The following is a 21,477-nucleotide window of genomic DNA, read 5'->3' as shown; positions in this document are numbered from 1 at the left end:
ACAACTGATTGTGCTTTGAATGTCCAGTTCATCTGTAGTCAGTTCTTAATTAGCAAAGTGAGCACCAGGTCACAAGCAACTAGCTAGCTAGTTCAGTCACCCTTTCTCTATTGAAGATTCTGCTGACATAAGGAAAATCCATAAATGTATGTGGTTCCTTTTCCCCCTTCCCCTGAGGTTCGGATTAATTTTAATGAGAGTCACAGTCAGAGATGCTGTAGGTTTTAGCTGTCCAACTTTTACTGAATTTCATCCTGTGTTTTTGAACCCATTGTACAAAAGCACAACCTTGCTTTTTCCTTTTTGATGTGTGGAGGGGGACTATACATGTGCAGTGAGGGATGGTTTTATACCACTCTTGAAAGCAGGTTTAAAAAAAACAGACGGAGAGGGAAGGGTAGTTAAGGATACGTGATGGCAAGCTGTTCATTAACACCATGCCATCTGCCATCAGTGTAGAATGACTGGTGGTGACTGTGCTTAAAAAAAAAAATCCAAGGGATCCCAAAGGCACCCTGTCTTATTAAACTGATTATTATTTCAAGTCAATCAGGAGAGGAAAAACATTTCTGTAAAACATTAGTTCACACTAGGCTTATCTATTGCCTTAGGAGCTGAAGATGAGAAAGAGCTTTTTTTGTTTCTATTGGGCTTCAAATCCAAAGAGTTCTACTACATTGGATAAGCTCAACTGATATGTCCATTTAGGAAGATGATTTCCTCCTTTCCTTTTTAAACTTTGGAATGTGTCAGGCAAAGGCTCTGAACTTTTCATTTTGAGGAGTGAATTGACTTTTTCCTTGAAACTTGTGGTGAATGACTGGTCCTGCCAGCAATGTGGAAGGAGCTGGCTAGGAATGGGTGATCACCAACATTTCTGGTTATCTCTATATTTCATGCACTCTTACTCCTCCTAAATTTACTCTTCATTCTCATTGATCTCTGGTTCCCCAGTTCTTACTTCTCTTCTATTCCATTCCCATCTTCTCACAGTCTTGACTCTATAGTTAACTGGTATAGCAAAGTGCTAGCCTCCATCCTTAAATCCCGTGCTCTCCTGCCCTAATACTGTTTGCCTTATATGCTTCAACTTCCCAGTTACTAAATGCTGATGGAGGAAGCCAGGCAACTATGCTAACTGGATCTGGGTCGCTCAGATTCCCTCCTGCACAGTCATTCTTGCATCCCTGGTTAACTCTCCATCACATTTATGCAACTATTCCAAAACTTCTCTCCTTAAATCCCTAATGCCACTCATTCAGCAGAGGACCTTGCCTCCAACTTTAAAGAGAAAACAGAGTCCTTTCATTTCCCCTTGTCTTCACATCAAAACATCTCTGTCTTCTCCCACTCTCTCTTCTTTGCTCCAGTCTTAGTGGGTGAAGCGACCTAACTCATTTCAAAACCCCTCTGGTTTTGTCCTTGACCCCATCTCCTTCTGTTTTCCCTTGGTAGTTTATTCTGTTGTTCATTCGAGTATCTTTAGGTAACACCTTTCCTTGAAATACTTGAGTTAGGGTTCGGGTCAGAGTTGGAGATGGAGGCTCAGGGTCAGGGTCAGAGTTAGAGGAAGGATGAGCCCGTCTTGAATCTCAGCTCTTCCTCCCGGTTTCCTGGGTGATCTTGGAGGAAGTCAGACTGCCTTCTACAGACCTTAGTTTCCATATTTGTAAAATGAAGGGGTTGGACTAGAGAACTCCCAAGCTCCTGTTAGCTCAACATGTATGATTTTCCCTTGATCCTGCCCTACTCTCAAGCCATCATCTTGTGTCCTGTCTCCCTTTCACAACCAGACTTCTGGAAACAATTCTTGCCTCCATTTGCTCATGACTCATTCACTTCTCATTCTTTTACAGTCTGGCTTCTAACCCTTTTCATTCTGTTTTCTGCCTCTGCCAGTCTACTGAAACTGTTCCCTCCAAGGTCAATCAGTCACATCATTTTTTTTTTTTTTTTGCAAAGCACTTTACAAATACCTCATTTGTTCCTCACAACAACCTTGGGATGCAGGCCTATTATTATCTCCACTCTCCCAATGAAGGCACTGAGGGCCAGAGTTAAATGCTTTGCTCAGGGGCACAGAACTAGGAAGTGTATAAGGCAGGATTCACACCATGGGCTTCCTGACTCCAAATCCAGGGCTGTATTCGATCAACCTCTTGACTTGGGGAGTAGTCACTAAACATTTATTAAGCACCTACTATGTGCCAGGAAGTATGCTAAGCATCCAGGCTACAAAGAAAAACAAAAGACAGCTCCTGCCCTCCAGGAGCTCACAGGCCAATGGAAGTCAGCAATGACCTCATGATTGCTGGATTCAGTAGGCTTTTATCAGTCTCATCCTATTGCAGTATTAAGTGCCTTATGACCTCTTCTTCCTTTTAGCTGCTTTTTCCTGCCTTGGCCTTCGTAGCTTTGATTTCTTCTAGACCTCCTCCCACTTGTCCAGTCCCTCCTACTCTGTTTCCCTTAGTTACTCATATTCCTGCTCCATGCTAGAGTCTTAGGACCTCTGCTCTTTGTATTCCCTTCCTAAATAATTGTGGCTGTTCTTATTGGTTCAGTTATCCCCTTCATGCAGGAGAACCCCATGATCTGTATCTCCATCCCCAATCCTTTTCTGCATCTCTAACTGCCTTTTGGATGTCTCTCCTAGGATATGTTGCTGGCATCTCCATCCGCTCCTGTCCAAAACTGAATTATCATCTCACTGTCTCCTAAGTTGCCTATTTCTGTTGATGGCACCACCACCGTCTCAGAAACCTAGAATTGAAACCCTAGGCTTATTCATCTTTGACTCTTCCCCTTTGTTCCGCGCCCCCCGCCCACACACACACAAATTGCCAAGTCCTGTGAATCCCATCTCCGGCCTCTATCCACTCCTCTTTTTTCACATTGCCATCATCTCTTAAGTAGCCTTCTGACTGATTTCCTTTCCCCTCTCTCCTGCATCCTTTACACAGCTGCAAAATTCTTTCTTATTATTTCACGATGTGAAGCATGACTTTCTCAATAATCTTCAGGGTCTTTCTGAGAAAATACAAATTCCTTATTCTAAGATTTAAATCCTTCCATAGTCTGGCTCCAGTCTCTGTTTCTGACCTTATTTCGCATCATTTCTCTGTATATGCTTCACATTTCTGTTGTGTTCCACTATTTGATCTTGTCCCATCACCTTCTACCTCTGTGCATCAATGCAGCTCCCCCCTGGCCTACAATATATATTTGCTGTTGTTCAGTCGTGACTTACTCTTTGTGACCCCATTTGGGGTCATGGCAGAGACAATGGAGCCATTTACCCTTTCTCCAGCTCATTTTGCAGATGAGGTAATTGAGGCAAACAGGGTTAAGTGACTTGCCCAAGGTCACCTAGCTAGTAAGCATCTGAGGCTGAATTTGAACTCAGATGAGTCTTCCTGGTTCCAAGCTCAACACTTTAGCCATTGTGCCACTTAGCTGCCCTGTATTCTTCTTAATTCATTCCTATTAAAATTCTTCCTCTCAGGCTCACCCAAAATACTCTCCTATAGGAAGCCTTCCTTTTCCATCTTCCTTCCTTCTCACCTTTCCATCCCCCAACTGAGAGTGTTCTTCATGCATTTTTTTCTGGATTTCTTTTTTGCCCTTACCTATGCTCTATCTCATATTAATACTATTTTTATACATATCATATCTTTTTAAACTTGTTGAGGGCAAGGATTGTGTTACTGCTTTTAATCTTTGTATTCCCAGCACCTAATGCAATTTACTACGTAGAGTTTGATGATTAACAAATGTTGAGTTGAATTTAATTTAATTAAGGCATACCTGACCTAAGGAACGGGCGAGAAGCCTAATCAGTGTCTTTAATTAAAAAAAACAGCAACAACATATGCTTTGCTATTCACTGGGAGGGTGATATTGGATGATTTATTGAGCAGCAGAGTTAGGGGTGATTTGTCAGTTCTCCTTTCTGGCATGTGGAGCCCAATGTTGGGGTTTAGATCACCAACCAACTCTCCTTTCCTGTGATACTTTTGTGGGTGCACAGTATGGCTGTTTTTATGTTTGGTTGGTAGGAAATCAGTCAATCACCTTATATTTGTTAATCAGATATTGTGTGTTGGCCACTGCATTCAGTCTTGGGGATACAAGGAGAAGGTCTGTGCCTTCAAGGAACTTACATTCTATCTTGGAAGACAGCATGGACATGTATCAATATTGTAGAAAATCCTCAAAATAAACATGTGTGACGTAATTTGGGGAAAGGCAGTAGCAGCTGGGGGAGATCAGGAAAGGCCTAATGTAGCAGGTGGTGCCAAGCTGAGCTTCGAAGGAAGCCCTGGGATTCAAAGAGGGAGATCTGAGGAGAAAGGGCTAGGGAATTGAGACTACTCCTTGAAGCTGATGGTGACTTTTGCTTTCTTATGTACTTCCCCATCTCCTCCCCACCCCCATTTATGCTAAAATTAGAGTACATGCTGATAGTCTCTGAACAGGCCACTAGATGGTGTAGTAGAATGTTCTTGGAGTAAGGAAAACCTGAGTTCAAATCCAGACACTTACTGGCTTAGGTGTGTTATCCTGAACAAGTCAGCTTTAGTTTCTTCATCTGTAAAATGGGGATAATAAATTTGTACTCACTCACAGGATTATTGTGAGGATCAAATGAACTGACATATGTGGAGCTCTTTGCAAATTATTAAGATCTATGTAAGTGCTTCTCATCATCATCATCACCACCATCATCTTCACCACCACCACCATCATCCTCATCATTACTATCTACTATATTTCCTCTGGATTTGATTAGAGACAAGTTGAGGTTTCCCTTGTTTCAGGCCTACTTTTCACTACTCGATGAAGTATGTCTCCACAATCCTCATTGCCTCAGTCTAATTTTTTTTTTTTTTGGTAAGGCAATTGGGGTTAAGTGATTTGCCCAGAGTCACATAGCTAGTGAGTGTTATATGTCTGAGGCCAGATTTGAACTCAGGTCCTCCTGACTCCAGGGCCGGTGCACCACCTAGCTGCCCCCACCTCAGTCTAATTTTCAAGTTAAAGGATTGAGATGGCATTTCTACATCGAAGCCCTAATTCTGGCTTTTGGAATTGAATCTTCTCAATTTTTTATTTCCCTTACCAGGTGCTTTTCTTTTAAGGAATTCTGTGATCTTCACTCTAGTGAAACCTTGCTCATTTTTAAATTTGCCCTGTGAAGCATGGGTTTCATATGGTACTCTAGTGAATTGGCGTTTTATTCCTCTTTAATCAAATTCCCATTTTTGCAAACTTTCTGTGATGAGCTCTTCAAAACCAGGCAGAAAAGCCCACTTAGCCACCTGACTTTTGAGGAATGTCTTATGTGAGTGTGTGTGTGTGTGTTTATGCTTATACATTTATACATTTATGAGCTCAGCAGTCATCTTTTCAATATATATTAGGGGGGAAGGAAAAAAAAGGCAGCTAAGAACTCTTCCAGTACCTTTTCACTTATGACAAGGAATGATCCTTGGGCAGTGGCTTGTTCCAAGGCCTTCGCTGGTACAGTGATACCTCTGTTAATGCAGAGGGCATAATGCAAAGACTCCTCTTCATGAGGAACTTCATAACCCAAGGTAGAAATAATTGAAGTAAGCAGCCTGAGGGAGGGTTTCAGGAATACATGGTAAGAGGTGAGGAGGTTATTATATTTCATCAGTTTTCATGCTAAACAAAATAACACTAAATGTTTCAGAAAATTATATATGTATATACACGCATATATATATGTATGCATTTACATATACATATATGGCAACTGGTGAAAGAAATACAATAAACCTCCCATATTGCATACATATACATATATACATATGTGTGTATATGATGCCATACATTGTAGTTTTTGAGTTTTAGATTGTTAGAAGAGAGGGGTGTAGGGATACAGGTAGCTAGACAAGAAGTCTAGAATGAATCAATACAACAAGCATTTATTTTAAACTCCTATGTGCCAGGCAGTTGTGCTAGGTGCTAAAAAGATACAGACAAAAGAGAAACAGCCCTGTCCTCAAGGAGATTACATTCTATCTGAGGGGCTTGCCAGGAAGCAGAGCTTTTAGCATGAGCTTCATGTCTCAGAATGATCTGGTGAAAAAAGGGGTGGGGGAACATACTTTTATAGCCACATTAATAGACTCCTTACAGGGGCAGGTGCTGTAATGAACTGATTTTTTTACCCCCTCTTTCTGCTTTGGAATGGAATTTTGTAGCTGTTGATACAACTCACATTTATTTTTATTTTCCTGGATGTGGGCCGTTACCCATCGCCAACTCTTTAGCTTCTGCAAGAAGGGCAGAGGCCAAAGGGCTGAATAAACCTCCCCGAAAGGGTAGTGTTTTGTTTTTTTTTTTCTTGTTGGAGACTCAGCAGGACCTGAATGCCTGTCCAAATAAGAGTGAGAGCCATGTGGCTGCGAAGGCCTGAGTGTTAAGTCACTTGGGGAGGGCACTTGCTTAGCTCAGTAAGTATTGCTTATTTCTGTTGTAGGGACCTGGTTGTGAAATCTTGGTGTTGGTACTATTCATTAAAGCAGAGAAGCAAAGCACTCTTGAGCATCTATGTACCATTTTGGTAATGATGGAAAGATTTTTAGCTTTCTTTTTGTAATGAACAAATCTTTGTTAAAAATGTGTCCAGTCCACTGAGAAAGGGAGTATATGTTGGGGCCAGGACTTTAATGACAAATAGTTTAAATTTGAACCTTGAGATGACAGGAAACTACTAGAGTTTATGAAGAAGGGGTGTGACATTATCTTCCCTGTACTTTGGCTGCTTTGAGGAGGAAGAATGGGGAGAGACTTGAGGCAGGGAGGACAATTAGGAAGATATTTATAGTAGTCCAAGTGAGAGACAGTTGAACCAGAGTGGTGGCCGTGAGTGGATAGGCAGTGAGACATGTTGTGTAGGGGTAGAAATGACCAGGATTTTGATTGATATATGGGGGGTAGAATGAGAATGGAGAACTGAAGTCAAAGTTGATATTGTGGGACTGGAGATCAGGCAAGTGACTAGAGCTGGAGATGTATAATGATGTTTCAGCCACCATAATTGGAGATGGAATATATTTAAATCTAATAATTAGCTTTATTATAAAGTTCTACTTGGTTGTATATTGTATTTCTTAAAACCACACAAGTGTTTTGTTTCCCTGGGAGCATGGAAAAGGCTCATACAATATGGATATTTGTGAGTAAACCTTTCCTTTGGAGGCAACTTTAGAAAATGATGACTCATTCACTACTCCTCACTCTGTTCCCTACATTCTCAGCTTTTTTTTTTTTCTAAAAGGGCTAAGGAAAAGTTAGTGTTCATATAGGTGAGTAAGAGTCAAAAGATTCCCTCCCCTACCCCCATTTTAAAAAAAATGTTATTTTTCAGACTTGGAATGTGTGATTACAGTAAACCTCCCATAGAGCAAGGAAACTTTGAATAGATGTCTTTGTCCCCTGGGGCAAGATGCCAGATAAGATGCCTGCAAGGTCCCTTCTAACCCTTGGGTGCTTTTGTCTTGGATTATTTTATTAGAAAACTCCTATTTTCTCATTTCATGTGCCCAAATATCTCTCAAAGCAAATAGCTTCAGCATCCATGGAAGAAATTTCCTGCATCCTTGCATCATTTGCAGAGCCGACCAGTCTCCATGGCAACATGTCCGATTGAAAGATGTGTGGAGAGCAGGGAGGCGAGGATTGAGTTAGGAGCACCAAGTGGTGGTGTGTGTCCCTGACGTCACCTTCTCAGCCTTTTGATAGGATGATTTGGTCTACTCCCATTCAAGGGCTCTGTACAGACCTTCTTTATGAGAGTGAGCATGCAGCGTGAGGGCATTGGCTTTGGAAGTCTGCCTCCCTGATTTTTCTCCCCCTCACCCTTTCTAGTCCCTTCATTTTTTTTTCTTTTCCTTTTTTCTTTTCCCTTCTGGCTTTCGTCCGTCACTGAGAATGTGTAGCTCGCTTTCAGGCTTTTGGGGGCTACCGTTCAGCTCAGCCTACCATAAAGGCAGGAAGGCATGGCTGCGTTTCACCTGACCTCAGAAACACGGCAAAATCAGTTCTGAGAATACTGACTATGCAGAAATTTATCGAAGCGGATTACTATGAACTCGACTGGTATTATGATGAATGTACAGATGGTAATTATGGGCTTTGCAAGTATGAGGTTGCAGGATGGGTACGTTGTAAGCCTGGTGGATGGATCTGTATCCTTCAGTTTGAGCTGGGAGGGGGTGGGGGCAGTGGCATTGGTGCAGCAGGGCTGTGTGACATTATGAATTCCTTTTCCGAAGCATGACCAAGGGTTTTTTGCAGTGGAAGAATCATCCATCGGTAGGTCTTTCTGAACAGATTCTCAGGAAGAGATGATAGTTTTTGACCTATTAGGCATAGAAATGTTTGTGGTTTGTAGGTTCTGTTGAAATACTGTTTCTGTTGAGGTGTGTGTGTGTGTGTGTGTGTGTGTGTGTGTGCGCCTGTGCACGTGTGTATATGACAATGTGAATGTGTGCAGCCTAAGATGTGCCGGTTATCCTTTGTGCTGTTTGGGCATAGAGATGAGAAGGGTGTCATGCATTCCATCAGACATCTCCCTCCACAGACATCCTGGGTGTCAGCTGAAGGCCCAGAAGACTGTCTTTCTCATGGCTTCCAGGGTATTTATTTGACTTGGGATAATGAGAGGTGAGGAGTATGGGGTCGGGGGGGGGACCACTCAAGGAATTATAATACTCCCTTGCAAGAGGGTTCAAGAGTCTTCTCTTACTTAGGAGACCTAGCAAGGATCTTGGATGACATGTGTAGTTTGAAATAGGATCTTTGGTCATTGCATCATATGGTCCTTGTTTTAAAAGATGGGTGTGGTGAGAATGGGAGGAGAAAGAGGAGGAGGAGGGTTTGACAACCTCGGGCAGGTCTGGAAGGGAATTTATGGAGTGGTATAAATGGAACTGTCCAGGACTGAGTAGTGCTCAGAAACACTTTCAGATAGATGGGTCCCAAAGCACTTTAGATTTTGTTGCTATAATGTGAAGCACTGAAATTCTCTATTTCTGTTTGCTACCTTGAACACCTTGGTTTCTTTTTTTAAAGGCGATTCTCTCAAATCACAGCCCTTCTGGCAAACTTTTTTTTTTTTAATTGCTTGAGTAACACACAGACCTTCAAGAGGATATCTGTGAGGAAAGGCCAAAGGTGGCTATGTTTGTGTTGGCATCCAGGTTTCTATATGACCTTTCCCCTTTGAATGTTTGTCTTCAGAAGATCCTCACATCTGATTAACCTGAATGATGTAACAGACTAGTAAACTGGCCTGATTCTCAGCTAAGGGAAGTAGCACAGCCATGAAGTCTTTCTTATCAGCTGGTTTCTGCTGTGAATATGTGTTAAAGAGGAGTCCTAGGTGTATTTCTTGGGCAGTGGTGTTGATGGGATGACACACTTTTTAAATTTGCTCAGTAATTCTCTTAGAGGGACCAGCGCAGCCTCAGCTTATGAGAACCTGGTGCTATGGGCATGCACGTGCTTAGGAATGATCAAGTGGAGAGGACGGCCCTAGGGGAGCAGATTAAATTATATTAGAAATAAACCCAATGTTGCTGAGGCTGATCAGGTATCAGTCAGTTGCTGGAGGCTGAAAATTGCTGAAGGAGTTCAGTGTCTAATTTCCCCTCTCTTTCTGATACCAGACCCCAAGTAAGTACAGGGAGCTTTGTGGGAAGGTCATGGGTGTGATTTAAGGAGAGGGAGAAGAACATGGAACTCAGCTCTCGATATATTGACTTTAGATGAAGATTATAAGATCAGAGACGAGAACTGGAAAGGATCAGAGGTCATCAAATATTCCCTTATTTTACAGATGAAAAAACTGAGGTCAAGGTTACTCCATGTCGGTGTAACCTTAAAAACATAGTAAATCTCTATATTGTATATTTGTGTTTGTGTGTGTATTTATGTGTGCATGTAAGTGGAATAGCATTTTATTTCTGTCAGTTTATTTCTACACAGAAGGGCATTACAGTAAAGTAGGTAGAATTCTGGATATGACACTGGAAAGAACCTGGTTTTCATCTCATCTCACAAGCTTACCAGCTATGGGACCTTGCTTAAGTCATGAACCTCAGAGTCTCAATTTCCTTATCTGCAAAATGAGGATAATAATAATAATAATAGGGGATAAATGGGGATAATAATAGGACATATCAGACTGTTGAGGGGGATTCAATGAGAAAATAGAGGTAAATGCTTTGCAGACGTTGAGTCCCAGCTGTTACTGTTCTTATTATATGTACCATATGAAGATGTAGGTGTTATAAATGAGACATGAATCTACATTAGGAACAGACATGAGAACTTTACTTAGTAGCCCAAGGAGAAGCAGTGAGTGGGGTGTGGGTGCAGGTCAATACAGTCCAAGAGTTGGAGGTGAGTGGGAGGAAGTTTCCTGTTGTCTTGGCCTAATTGTTACCTGAGCTTTAGACACACCTATTGCCTGGTGAAAGAAAATCACTTGTCACAGTGAATCCCGAGGGTGAGAGGAGACTTATTTGGATCCTGTTTGCTGGGGGAAGAATTTCTCACCTTGGATTCTCTCTTCATTTGACTTTTTTTTTTTCTGGTTTGCTATTTCCTGATCTCCACCCTGATACATCAAAAAGGGAAATGGAAGAACTGAGTGATTCTCCAAGGGGTAAATTCTGACTGATGTCAAAGTTTGAATGGGAGCTGAGTCAGATATGTATGGGAAGTTTTCTTCTCACCTAAGTGGACAGAAAGATAGTGGTGATGGGAATCAATCTTTTTGGACAACATCTGTCTTTATATTGCCACAGGAATAATTGGGGCAAGATGGGATGGAAAGGAAATACTACTCCTTTGATGTCTCCTGGGTCTGATTTTTATAAAAGAAGTACAGAAAAAAAAATATTTCATAGCACTTGTTTCCTGAAATCAGCAAAGGATCTGTATAAAGCCATTCAATTCCACAGAAATATTTTGATGTAACTCATTGACTAGTCATTACTCATTCTGTTCTGCCAAAAGTTCATTATTTGTAAAGTATATATATGTTTTGCATAAGCCTTTAACCCAGAAAGTTGCAAAGCAGAATTCAAAATAGCAGTTTGGTCACTTTTATTGCTTATCTCCCTGCTCTTCCATTGAAGGACATTTGAATCCACATGGCTTAGATCCTGAAAGACTTAGGGTGAATAGAACAATTCATTTTTTCCCTATCTGTCTCTCCCACCCCTTCAGATAGTTGAACTTTTTCATCCCTTTAAGTATTATGTTGTTTCATTATGTAAACCCCTCGAGGACAGTTAAATTTTTGTCTCTGCATCTGGTACATAGTAGGCACTTAATAAATGCTTGTTGATTTGATTAACCTCCTAGATCCTTCAGTTCTCCATAGTTTGGGAAGGGAGATATTTTTAGGAACTTGAATGCCTGGAAACACCCATCTATGCTTCCTCTTCACTGTCCTGTACCCTTTGAATAATTAATGAGCAAAACTTTTAGTGCATTCCCCAAGCTAATAGCAAAAGGCAAGTTCACCTTTATTTCGAAAAGACCTTTGTGGTCAAGTAGAAATGATTGTGTATTTTTCACCAAAGAGGCAGACTCTTCTTGTTTTCCTTGGTTTATTGACTTCTGATTAGCTTATAAAGTCAACATCTTATGTGCTCTGAGGTAGGAATGGGAATGTTGGAGTGTCATTTAAGTATTTCACTTGAAATATTGACAGTGAGAGTTGTTAGCACCCTAAAAAATGATAGGCAACATTGAATTTTCTCCAATAACTTGATGGAGTCTTCATTTAATTTTTTTTCTCTTTAAAGAATATTGCCATTTTGTCTAAAGCTTACTCCTCCCCTCAAGTTTTAGCAGTGGATTTTTGATAGTTGCCACTCCCATCCTTCAAGAAAAAAAAAGGAACAAGGTATGAATAGAGAAAAAAAACAAGACATTTGGAGTTGGGCTATAGGAATTGATTTGAGACTTGGGAATAGATGTAGTGTTTTTAAGTGGTTTTCTTTAGGCATTTTAAAAGGTTGGTGAAGTGGACATCTTGTCGAGCCTGTAATTAAAATGATTTTATGGCTAGTCCACAGGCTGTGATGCTTACTGCCTGTGTGACCTCGGCCAAGCCACTAATCTCTCTAAGCCTCAGTTTCCCCATCTGTATAATGAGGGATTTGGACTTGATGATTTTTAAAGTGCCCAGCTCAGTGTTTGCTCCCTTCTTGCAGGTTAAGGTTGGGTCTCTATCCCTAGAGTTGATTTGTACAATTTACCATATATCCCTAGTGTGAACTTATAGTGGCCCCATGTAGATGAACTGTTGGGTTGTAGATGGATTTGGATTTTTATAAAAGAAAGCCTGCAAAGGTACAGGTGAAGGTTTGGAGGTAAGGAGAATCTGTTTCAAAACATATTCTCTGAAACCAACAAAAGATCTGTGTGAAGTCATGCATTGATAGAGATGCATCAGTGCAATGTATTGACCAGTTATTACCCATTCTGGTCTCAGATAAGTTATGTTAGTGTGTCTGTGAAAAAATCCAGGTAAACTCTGGATTTTTAAGTTGTCTCAAGTTTCATTTCATTTCCTTTCAAAAGCCAAGAGATGGATCCTTTGTCATTTTCAGAGACTTTGATTCAAATTCACGCATTTAAGTTTTAAACATACTTGGTACCTTTTCGATCAATCACCCTAGAAATAGATCATAAAGATTGTCCTTTCTCAGATTTAGTTTAGACATAAAATAGTTTGAGATACAGAAAATAAAAAAAAAATACCGAGAAGAACTTTTTATTCTTTTTAAAAATAAGTTTTATGAATTTTTTTATATCAACATAGTTTTTCCTAGTATTCCTCTTTCCCCAACCATCCCATATAACAAGTGGTCTTTTTTCAAAGAAAAAAAAGGGAAAAAATATGCATAATTGATCAACACATTGAAAAAGTCTGAAGGTCTGTACTATGTGTTTAGGGGTGGGAAGCTCTTCTCATGTCTTCTTTTGAGCCAACTTTGCATACTTTGAAAGAATGCTTTGAGCAGTTAAAGAGTGCTGCAAATATGTATTTGTTGATATAATTCCTTTCGTAAATTAGATTTGAGATTTGACTCTTCTTGTTTTACTAGAAGGAATATTGAAAAAGAGGCAAGTTTTCCTGCAAGCCACCATGACACCAACAATTCCTGGCCCCCAGATCAATCATCCCCAAACAACATGGGCTTCTTGCTTTTGTTTAGGTTTTTAGTATGGTATGTCAGTGTTCAATAAGACTGTGAGCTCCCCAGCACTTGGCACAGAGCCTATCACGTTGTAGTCGATTTGTAAATGCTTGTTGACTTGATTGAATAAATACTAAAGATGAGCATGAAAAGTTGGGTAGTTTAATAATCTTGTACTCTTAATAATTTTGGTTATGGAAATTTGATGCTTCAGAGTTAATAAGGTGAATACATCCATACTTTACTGCTTTGTTTCAAACCTATTTCACATGGCAACTATATAGCGTGAACAGTGCAACACCCATATAGCCATTGCCTCTTGTGACAGCCTGCTGGACAGATGTGTAGCCTTAGCATGGGGGTAACTGTTAAGCTGAGTGGCAGCTAGATGCATCAGCCTGAAGTCAGGAAGACTCATCTTCCTGGTGCCAATCTGGCCTCAGTCACTGACTAGATGTAGGACCCTGGGCAAGTCACTTAACCCTGTTTGCCTTAGTTTCCTCATCTGTCAAACGAAATGGAGATGGAAATGACAAACCACTCCAGTATCTTTGCCAAGAAAACCTCAAATGGGCTCATGAAGAGTTGGACTTGACTGAAGACGACTGAAAAATACCGAGAAGAACTTTTTATTCTTTTTAAAAATAAGTTTTATGAATTTTTTTATATCAACATAGTTTTTCCTAGTATTCCTCTTTCCCCAACCATCCCATATAACAAGTGGTCTTTTTTCAAAGAAAAAAAAAGGGAAAAAATCTGCATAATTGATCAACACATTGAAAAAGTCTGAAGGTCTGTACTATGTGTTTAGGGGTGGGAAGCTCTTCTCATGTCTTCTTTTGAGCCAACTTTGCATACTTTGAAGAATGCTTTGAGCAGTTAAAGAGTGCTGCAAATATGTACTTGTTGATATAATTCCTTTCGTAAATTAGATTTGAGATTTGACTCTTCTTGTTTTACTAGAAGGAATATTGAAAAAGAGGCAAGTTTTCCTGCAAGCCACCATGACACCAACAATTCCTGGCCCCCAGATCAATCATCCCCAAACAACATGGGCTTCTTGCTATCACGTTGTAGTCGATTTGTAAATGCTTGTTGACTTGATTGAATAAATACTAAAGATGAGCATGAAAAGTTGGGTAGTTTAATAATCTTGTACTCTTAATAATTTTGGTTATGGAAATTTGATGCTTCAGAGTTAATAAGGTGAATACACCCATACTTTACTGCTTTGTTTCAAACCTATTTCAGATGGCAACTAAATAGCGTGAACAGTGCAACACCCATATAGCCATTGCCTCTTGTGACAGCCTGCTGGACAGATGTGTAGCCTTAGCATGGGGGTAACTGTTAAGATGTATTGGCTTTTTATAAATTATTGCTTTATAGCTTTAGATATAACTTAGTGTGAACATGACATGAAAGTCCATTTTTTTGAGAAGTATCCATTGCTGGGTTTTTCTGCCATGTCTTTACTTAATGACTACCACCAGTAACAAATAGAGCAGAGAACTATTTGTAATGAACTGTGAGTGAGATGAAATGGGTCATCTTGGGTCCAGACCCAACGCTGTTCTGGATACTATCCTTAGCTTCCGAGGATCATAGAGTGTAGACTTATAGGATCATAGACTTAGGGGGGGCTTTAGAACCCAGCCCCCTCATTTTACAGAAGTTCTTGTTTCTATGCTTAGAACCTAGAAAGTATGATTTATAGTCAAGTCAAATCAACATGCATTTATTAAGCACGTGCATATTAATAGTTATGTTAATTATTATATTTAACATATTATTTATTATTAACAATAAATAATTAATAATGTCAGGTGCTGGGCTAAGCAAGGCAAACATAATCCCTGCCTCCAAACAGCTTACAGATCAATAGGGGAGAAAATATGCAAAAAAACCCACTATGTATGATCTTCCTTGCTTCTCCATGGAATCCTTTTGCTAAGTGGATCCATGCTCTTACTGGTGTAGGGACCTTTCCTTCTGGTGTGCAGCGAAGCTGGTCCAGGTCTCATACCATGTGACTCTTATGCAGGATCTCAAAAGCTTCTTTAGGTCTCCTCAAGAAGATCCTCACTAGAGATGTTCTTCCTTCTGGTTTGAATGGAAGCTCCTTGAGGGTGCAGTTTGTTTAATTTTTTGTATCTGTATTGTTAGCATCTAGCCCAGTGTTCTATTCCCTGTATTGTTTTAAGGAAAATGCTTGCTGAAGCAGAGCTCTTTTTAGTAAGGATCTAGAAGGCACCTTTAAGAGAAGATAGTATCTGGGCTTGTTAGGAACACCAGGTGTTCCCATACCACAGGTATGTGGAAGTACCAGTTAATAAGAGGATACTGGCTAACTAACTGACTACCAGATATATAAGCATGTAATGTTCTTACAGTGGTCCTGGGGCTCATCTCTGCTTCCTTTTCTATCTCAGTTTAAATAATCAGCCTCTAAGTTTATTTGGAATGTTTTGTGAATATATTTCCTGGCCCACTCAGCTTACCAAACTGGCTCCTTTTCACCCATGCATAACTTGAAATAGTGCTACTTATGTTTTTTTCAGTTGTGACTTTTTTTGTTTTTGTTAATTTGGGGATATATTTGCTGAAAGTACTTTATGCTATATTTCTATCATTAAAAATAACATGAATAAAAATTAAATTGGGTTTGAGAATTGCTTCAGAGGTTTAAAGATAGCCTGATCTCAAAAAATAGGGTTGGTGTTAGTTGATTTTGAGACAGACTTAGGACATGGAGTTGTATGCATATGTCATAAAACATTCTATATTAAACATTCAATAATAACAATAAAATGCTTTAAAATTTGTTGAGTGCTTTTATATACATTACCTTATTTGAGCTTCACAATGACCATATCAGATAGATACTACAGGTACTGCATACCGTTTTACAGATGAAGAAACTGAGGCTTAGAGATAAATAATTTGCCTGTAGTCACCAAATAAGAATCAGAGATGGAATTTGAATCTAACATTCTACTTAGTATGCCACAGTTCAGTTTATCAAGTTTAAGGAATGAACTTTGAAAGGTGAAAGTTGTCATTAAATACGTTGATTGGATTGGTCATCATTAGTCAAGGGTTGTCTGAAATTATTTTGAAAGGTGAACATTAACAAAGTAGTTATGAATGCAGTAACATTTTAAAAGGCATTTTTAGCTGGATGACAAATACACGGAATTGTTTGATGAGTAAATTTACCGTAATGGTTCATGCAATTGCACATAATAGGTATCAATAAATATTTGTGGAATGGATGAGTTCTGCATGGGTTCTTAGGATCTGAGAGTCAGAGCTAGAAGGGAAGCTAGAGACCAACCCTGTAACAGTTGAGGAAACTGTGACCCAGAGTAAGTGACTCAGCCAAGGTCACAGAAGCCGTAAGGATCAGATACCAGTTTGGAAACCAAGTCCTCTGACTGACTCTCGATTTAGCAGCCTTTCTTCATCCTACCCTGAGATGGAGTGGTTTGCTTCCCTTTTTTGTTCATGTTGAAACATTCAGCTAATTTAATGGTGATGATGATGATAGCTAAACATTTATGTAGCCAGGCACTGTGCTTTACTATTAGTATCTTATTTGATTCTGACAACATCCCTGGGAGGTTGGGGCTATTATTATCATTCCCATTTTACAGATGAGGAAACTGAGACAAGCAGAGGTTAAATAACTTGCCCAGGGTCACACAACTAGTGCATGCCTGGGTTTGGATTGGAATTCAGGTCTTCTGACTGCAGGCCCAGTGCTCAATTCCTTGGGTCACATTGCCGCTTGAATTTAAAGTTGCCTCTTTAAAGTTGATGCTAGGGGCAGCTAGATGGTGCAGTGGATAGAGCACCAGCCCTGAAGTCAGGAGGACCTGAGGTCAAATGCGGCCTCAGAACAAATGCTTGCCACTTACTAGCTGTGAGACCCTGGGCAAGTCACTTAACCCCAATTGCCTAAAAATAAAAAAATAAAAAAAACCCCCAAAAGTTGATGCTAGGTATACACGATATTAATAGAGCCAGTTAATACCTGCATTTTGCTGATATTCCCATCTCTGCTTAATAGGAACACTTAAGAATTTTTATTATAATAGACAATAGTAACTAATACTAGGGGCAGCTGGGTGGTACCTAGCAGATAGAGTGCCAGGCCTGGAGTCAGGAAGACTCTTCTTTCTAAGTTCAAATCTGGCCTCAGATACTTACTAGCTGTGTGACCCTGGGCAAGTCACTTAACCCTGTTTGCTTCAGTTCCTCATCTGTAAAATGAGCTGGAGAAGGAAATAGCAAACACCTCCAGTGTCTTTGCCAAGAAGACCCCAAATGGGATCAAGAAGAGTCAGACATGACTGAACAACACCACCTTATATCACTTTTCTTTTTAAACTATGTGGAACCTTCGTACCATTACAGATATAGAATATATAGAGATAGTTAGATAGACAGAGAAAACCTTCCCTTTTCATTAAGGTCAGTCTTGCCAATTAAAGGAACTCAGTGCGGTCTTAATTAGCTCTACTGCCCTTCTGTCTGTGGTCATTTATTTCTTCTGCCTCTGCACAATCCTCCCTCTTGGTTACCTGCTAAGATTCCAGCAGTCTGCAAGTCTTTAGTGACCCTGAGTTCACTCCTTAGATAAAGGCAAAATATATTCTCTGATGTAATGCTGTTAGGTGCAGAGAACTCTAGTCGGATTTGCTCAGGAGAATTGCTGAGAAGCAATTCGAAGCTTCTTTCCCAAAGCCTACAGCTAAGGATGCTTTTCAGACCATTTCAGGAAAGCGTTTGCTTTTCTCATTGTTAGAAGCGAAACAACAGATGGGAAACATGGTTGTTATCTGAAGTGGATGTGCAGGAAAACTATGACTCTCTTTCATTGTTCAGAATCAGCACATATTGGTCCCCCCCTTTTTTTCTTTTATTCAGCCATGGAATGAATAACTTTGCCTTGTTAACCATAGCGTTCCCTTACTGCAGTATTTCTTAGACTACAGAGTTACCCTGAGAGTTGGCTCTGGGCGGAATATAGAATGCAGAGAAAACTGCAAAGTGCTCTTGGCATAGAGAGGCAGGTGTGCAAGTAGGACTTACATCTTTATTGCATCTGCAATCGGGAAATAAAGTTAAAGGCTTCCTTCTCTGCATTTTATTATCATGCAACTGGAATCCCAGTTTTGCCTAATTTCTCGCCGCCCCCCCAACCCCTCCCCCGCCCCATTCCTTAATGCAACGTGTAGGTGTGTGTGTATCTTCAGCACACCCATAGGAAACCTGTCACCCGAAGAAGTTAGGCAATCGTTTACCAAGGTGACTTACCTACAGATTCCCCGCCTCTAAAAAGGTGTAGCTGTGTTAAGTATCGGTCTGTATTTCCCTATGCAGTTGCTATGAAACTTGTAGGAAGCTACCATTATCTAGGGTTCCAGAGGGGAGGGAGGTTGTGGGAGAAGAAGATACGGCGCAAAAAGCTTCGAAGTTGACAGTCTCCTCTCCCAATCTACCATTTTGGAATCTTGCTTCAGAGGAAGCCCCAAACCACTGGTTCTTCTGTGCAGTAGGAGGCTAGGCACGTTTTAAGGGAGTGATGGCTCTTTGCCAATTCCCCTTCCCCTCCCCCATCCTGATCCCCATCCACCCAGGCAGTCTGAGATTCCCTCTTAGGCGTGAGAGATGTCGGGCACTATAATACAACCCTCTGCACAGATAAATCACCCAGGATGTTGGCAAGGCATGGTCGCTGCCCAGGAGAATTTCCAGGCTGCTGGGAGTGTGCTCAGGTCACTGTACAGATGGCACCTCCACGGAGGTGGCTGGGAGTTTTCCCGGTGTCAAAGGCTTAGGACAATGATCCGACTTTAGCAATGTCATTGAAAGAATCGGGAAATGAAGAAGAGTGTTTTGAGTACGACTGTGACAATGAACCTAGGAGGCCTGTCCTCGTTAAGCATGATAGCCTGGAGCTCTTGGAAGAGGGTAAATGTGTTACTTTGTCTTAAACTTTGTCTTTTTCCTTTCTCAAGCCTGATGGGCTTGAACATTATTCTTCTAGTAAACTGTTTGCTGCCTCAAATTCGTTTCTTGTGTCTTCACAGTGTAAGGTGGATTAAATAGTGGCTATAATGTTTGTGTTATTTTATTTTGAGTGGGTGGAATATCTCTAATAAAAAATGCAGATTAGAGTAAAAATACAAGAGTTTTTTTCTCTCTAGTTGACCTTATGGGACTTCCACTTATAACAGGAGTTCTTAACCTGGGTCTGTGAACTTTTAAAATATTTTGATAACTGTATTTCAATATAATTGGTTTTCTTTGTAATCTGTCATATTTTAAACACATGATTCTGAGTAGTCCACGGACTTCACCAGACTACCGAAGAGGTCCATGATATACAAAAGGTTAAGAACTCACTTACAGCCTTGAAACGGGGCTTTCTGATTAAATTAGGATTTGTAATATAGAAATCATAGAATTCTCTGGGTAGAATGGGAGCTCCAGGAAAATCAATACAGTCTTGACACTTGTATTCCCAGCCCCTGATGCCTGAACTTAATAATTGATTGTTGATTGCTTTGGTCCTTGAAATTGCTTTTGGCTCGTGTTCCTCAGAATAAATAATAGGGCAGTCTTTCAAAATCCAGATTTATGGGTGGTGTGTTTTCAGGTATAAGCATAATTTTTATTTGAAAAGATGTTAATAATTGGGCACATATTCAGTGTTGTTGTATAAAACAAGGAAGATGACAAGAGAAATCTAGCCAGAGGACTGGCTTGAATAAAGTCTGGCTCATTTAAACTGATGGAGAATTAAGCCCATTATATGCAAAAAGGTGGGAGAAGACACCTGTTAGGCAAACTTGAAATTTAACTTGGATGAAGACTTTGCTCTGAGATTGGAAATGATTGAGTTATGTAGAACTATGTAATTAGGTTGTAAATGTAGAATTATGACTGGTTCAGATTTGTTTACTAACACAAGTAACAAGGTAATGTTGACCGGTTATTATTATTTAACTGATTCTAGCTATATGATACCCTTCTCTCTAAATTCACTCACTTTGCCCCCCCATCCCTCCAAATGAAATGATTTTTCATATACAATAGTATGTGAAAAATATTTTCATATATAATAGTATATGAAAAATAAGACTTTCATATACAATTATGCATATGGAAAAATAAGATTTTATATTTAATTATATATATGAAAAATAAAGTATGTACAGAGACTGGTGGGTTTTTGTTTATTTGTTTATTTTTGCTCTACTTTGAGGTCCTAATTGCTTAATAAGTGTTTCCTGATTGCTTGTTGTTGTTTAATTAAATTGAATGTGCGTTGTTGAAGTGAAATTATTTCTTAGAATTTTTTTCTGGGGTGGAAGATGATTCAGTTTTCTTTAAGGCTTTCATTTTCTTTGGAATTCAATTACCCTCAGTCTTTTAGTTCTCCCACCCCCTCTCCCACTCTATTTAGTGGGTTTCCTTTATCAGTAAGTCCCAGTTTCCTCAGGCTTTTTTCCTGTGTAGGGCTGAAGGACTATTGAGTTTTCCTTGGGGATGGGATCTGAGAGTTCTTTAAACTGGAAGGACCAGTATCTCGTTCATTCTTGTGGATCAAACTGGGTTCCACCTCTACTATCTGATGAACTTCTCCCAGTGCCATTAGCTGCTAGACCATAAGCTTCCTGAGGGCAGGGACGTCTTTTGGTTTGGATTTGTCTTTGTCTCCCAGTGCCTTGCACAGAGTAGGCACCTAAAAAATGCTTGGTGGATTGCACTGGATCATAGATAGTCTGTTTGTTTTTTTTTTTTAAATCATGTCTGGCATCTTGGGTTGTATCATGGTTGGGTAAATCCTTTGTGTTTTCTTTGCTAGTTGTTGGTGATGCCACCAAATTTAAAAACCTGATAGTGATTCAAAAGGAACTTGATCTGATACCCAGAAAAGTGCTGGGGGTGAAATGTCAGAGTTGAAAAGGCCGATCTGTGGTTAAGAATTAGGGTTTTCTAATAGGAAACTATTTTTCCTGGAAAAGAAAGTGTGATGATGGGTGTCTCTTTTGATCACAGAGAGTTTTACAGTCTAATAAAACTAAAACCATTTAAAATGGTCTCTTAATGACTGAGACTACGGTTTAAAAAGTTTTTATTTTATACGTGTTTTTAATATCGCCTGCATTTTATACTATTTCCCTCCTTCCTGTCCCACTCAGAGAGCCAT

At 40.0% G+C, this 21,477-nt stretch overlaps 1 protein-coding gene across 11 annotated transcripts in view; it reads left to right on the top strand.

Moving 5' to 3' along the window:
- TRAK1 (trafficking kinesin protein 1) overlaps positions 1–21,477 on the top strand; it is a 137,607-nt gene that overhangs the window by 48,708 nt on the left and 67,422 nt on the right. For 3 of the 11 annotated variants that reach the window (XR_003569985.1, XM_027871956.1, XM_027871953.1), the window contains exon 1: positions 18,893–19,232. The exons of 3 other annotated variants lie outside the window; for them this stretch is intronic. Coding sequence is in view for 7 of the 8 variants with exons in the window: in XM_027871956.1 (XP_027727757.1) it covers positions 19,121–19,232 (112 nt within the window). In the remaining variant the exon portion in view is untranslated. Of the gene's footprint in view, positions 1–18,889; positions 19,233–21,477 lie in introns of those variants that run through there. 5 more of the 11 variants (XM_027871961.1, XM_027871962.1, XM_027871955.1 and 2 more) reach the window with 4 other exon arrangements.

The sequence above is a fragment of the Vombatus ursinus genome, unplaced genomic scaffold (assembly GCF_900497805.2).
Source record: "Vombatus ursinus unplaced genomic scaffold, bare-nosed wombat genome assembly UNPS02014799.1, whole genome shotgun sequence".
Lineage (NCBI taxonomy): Eukaryota > Metazoa > Chordata > Mammalia > Diprotodontia > Vombatidae > Vombatus > Vombatus ursinus.
The sequence above is the reverse complement of the archived record's forward strand: the minus strand, read 5'-3'. Positions and strand labels throughout refer to the sequence as shown.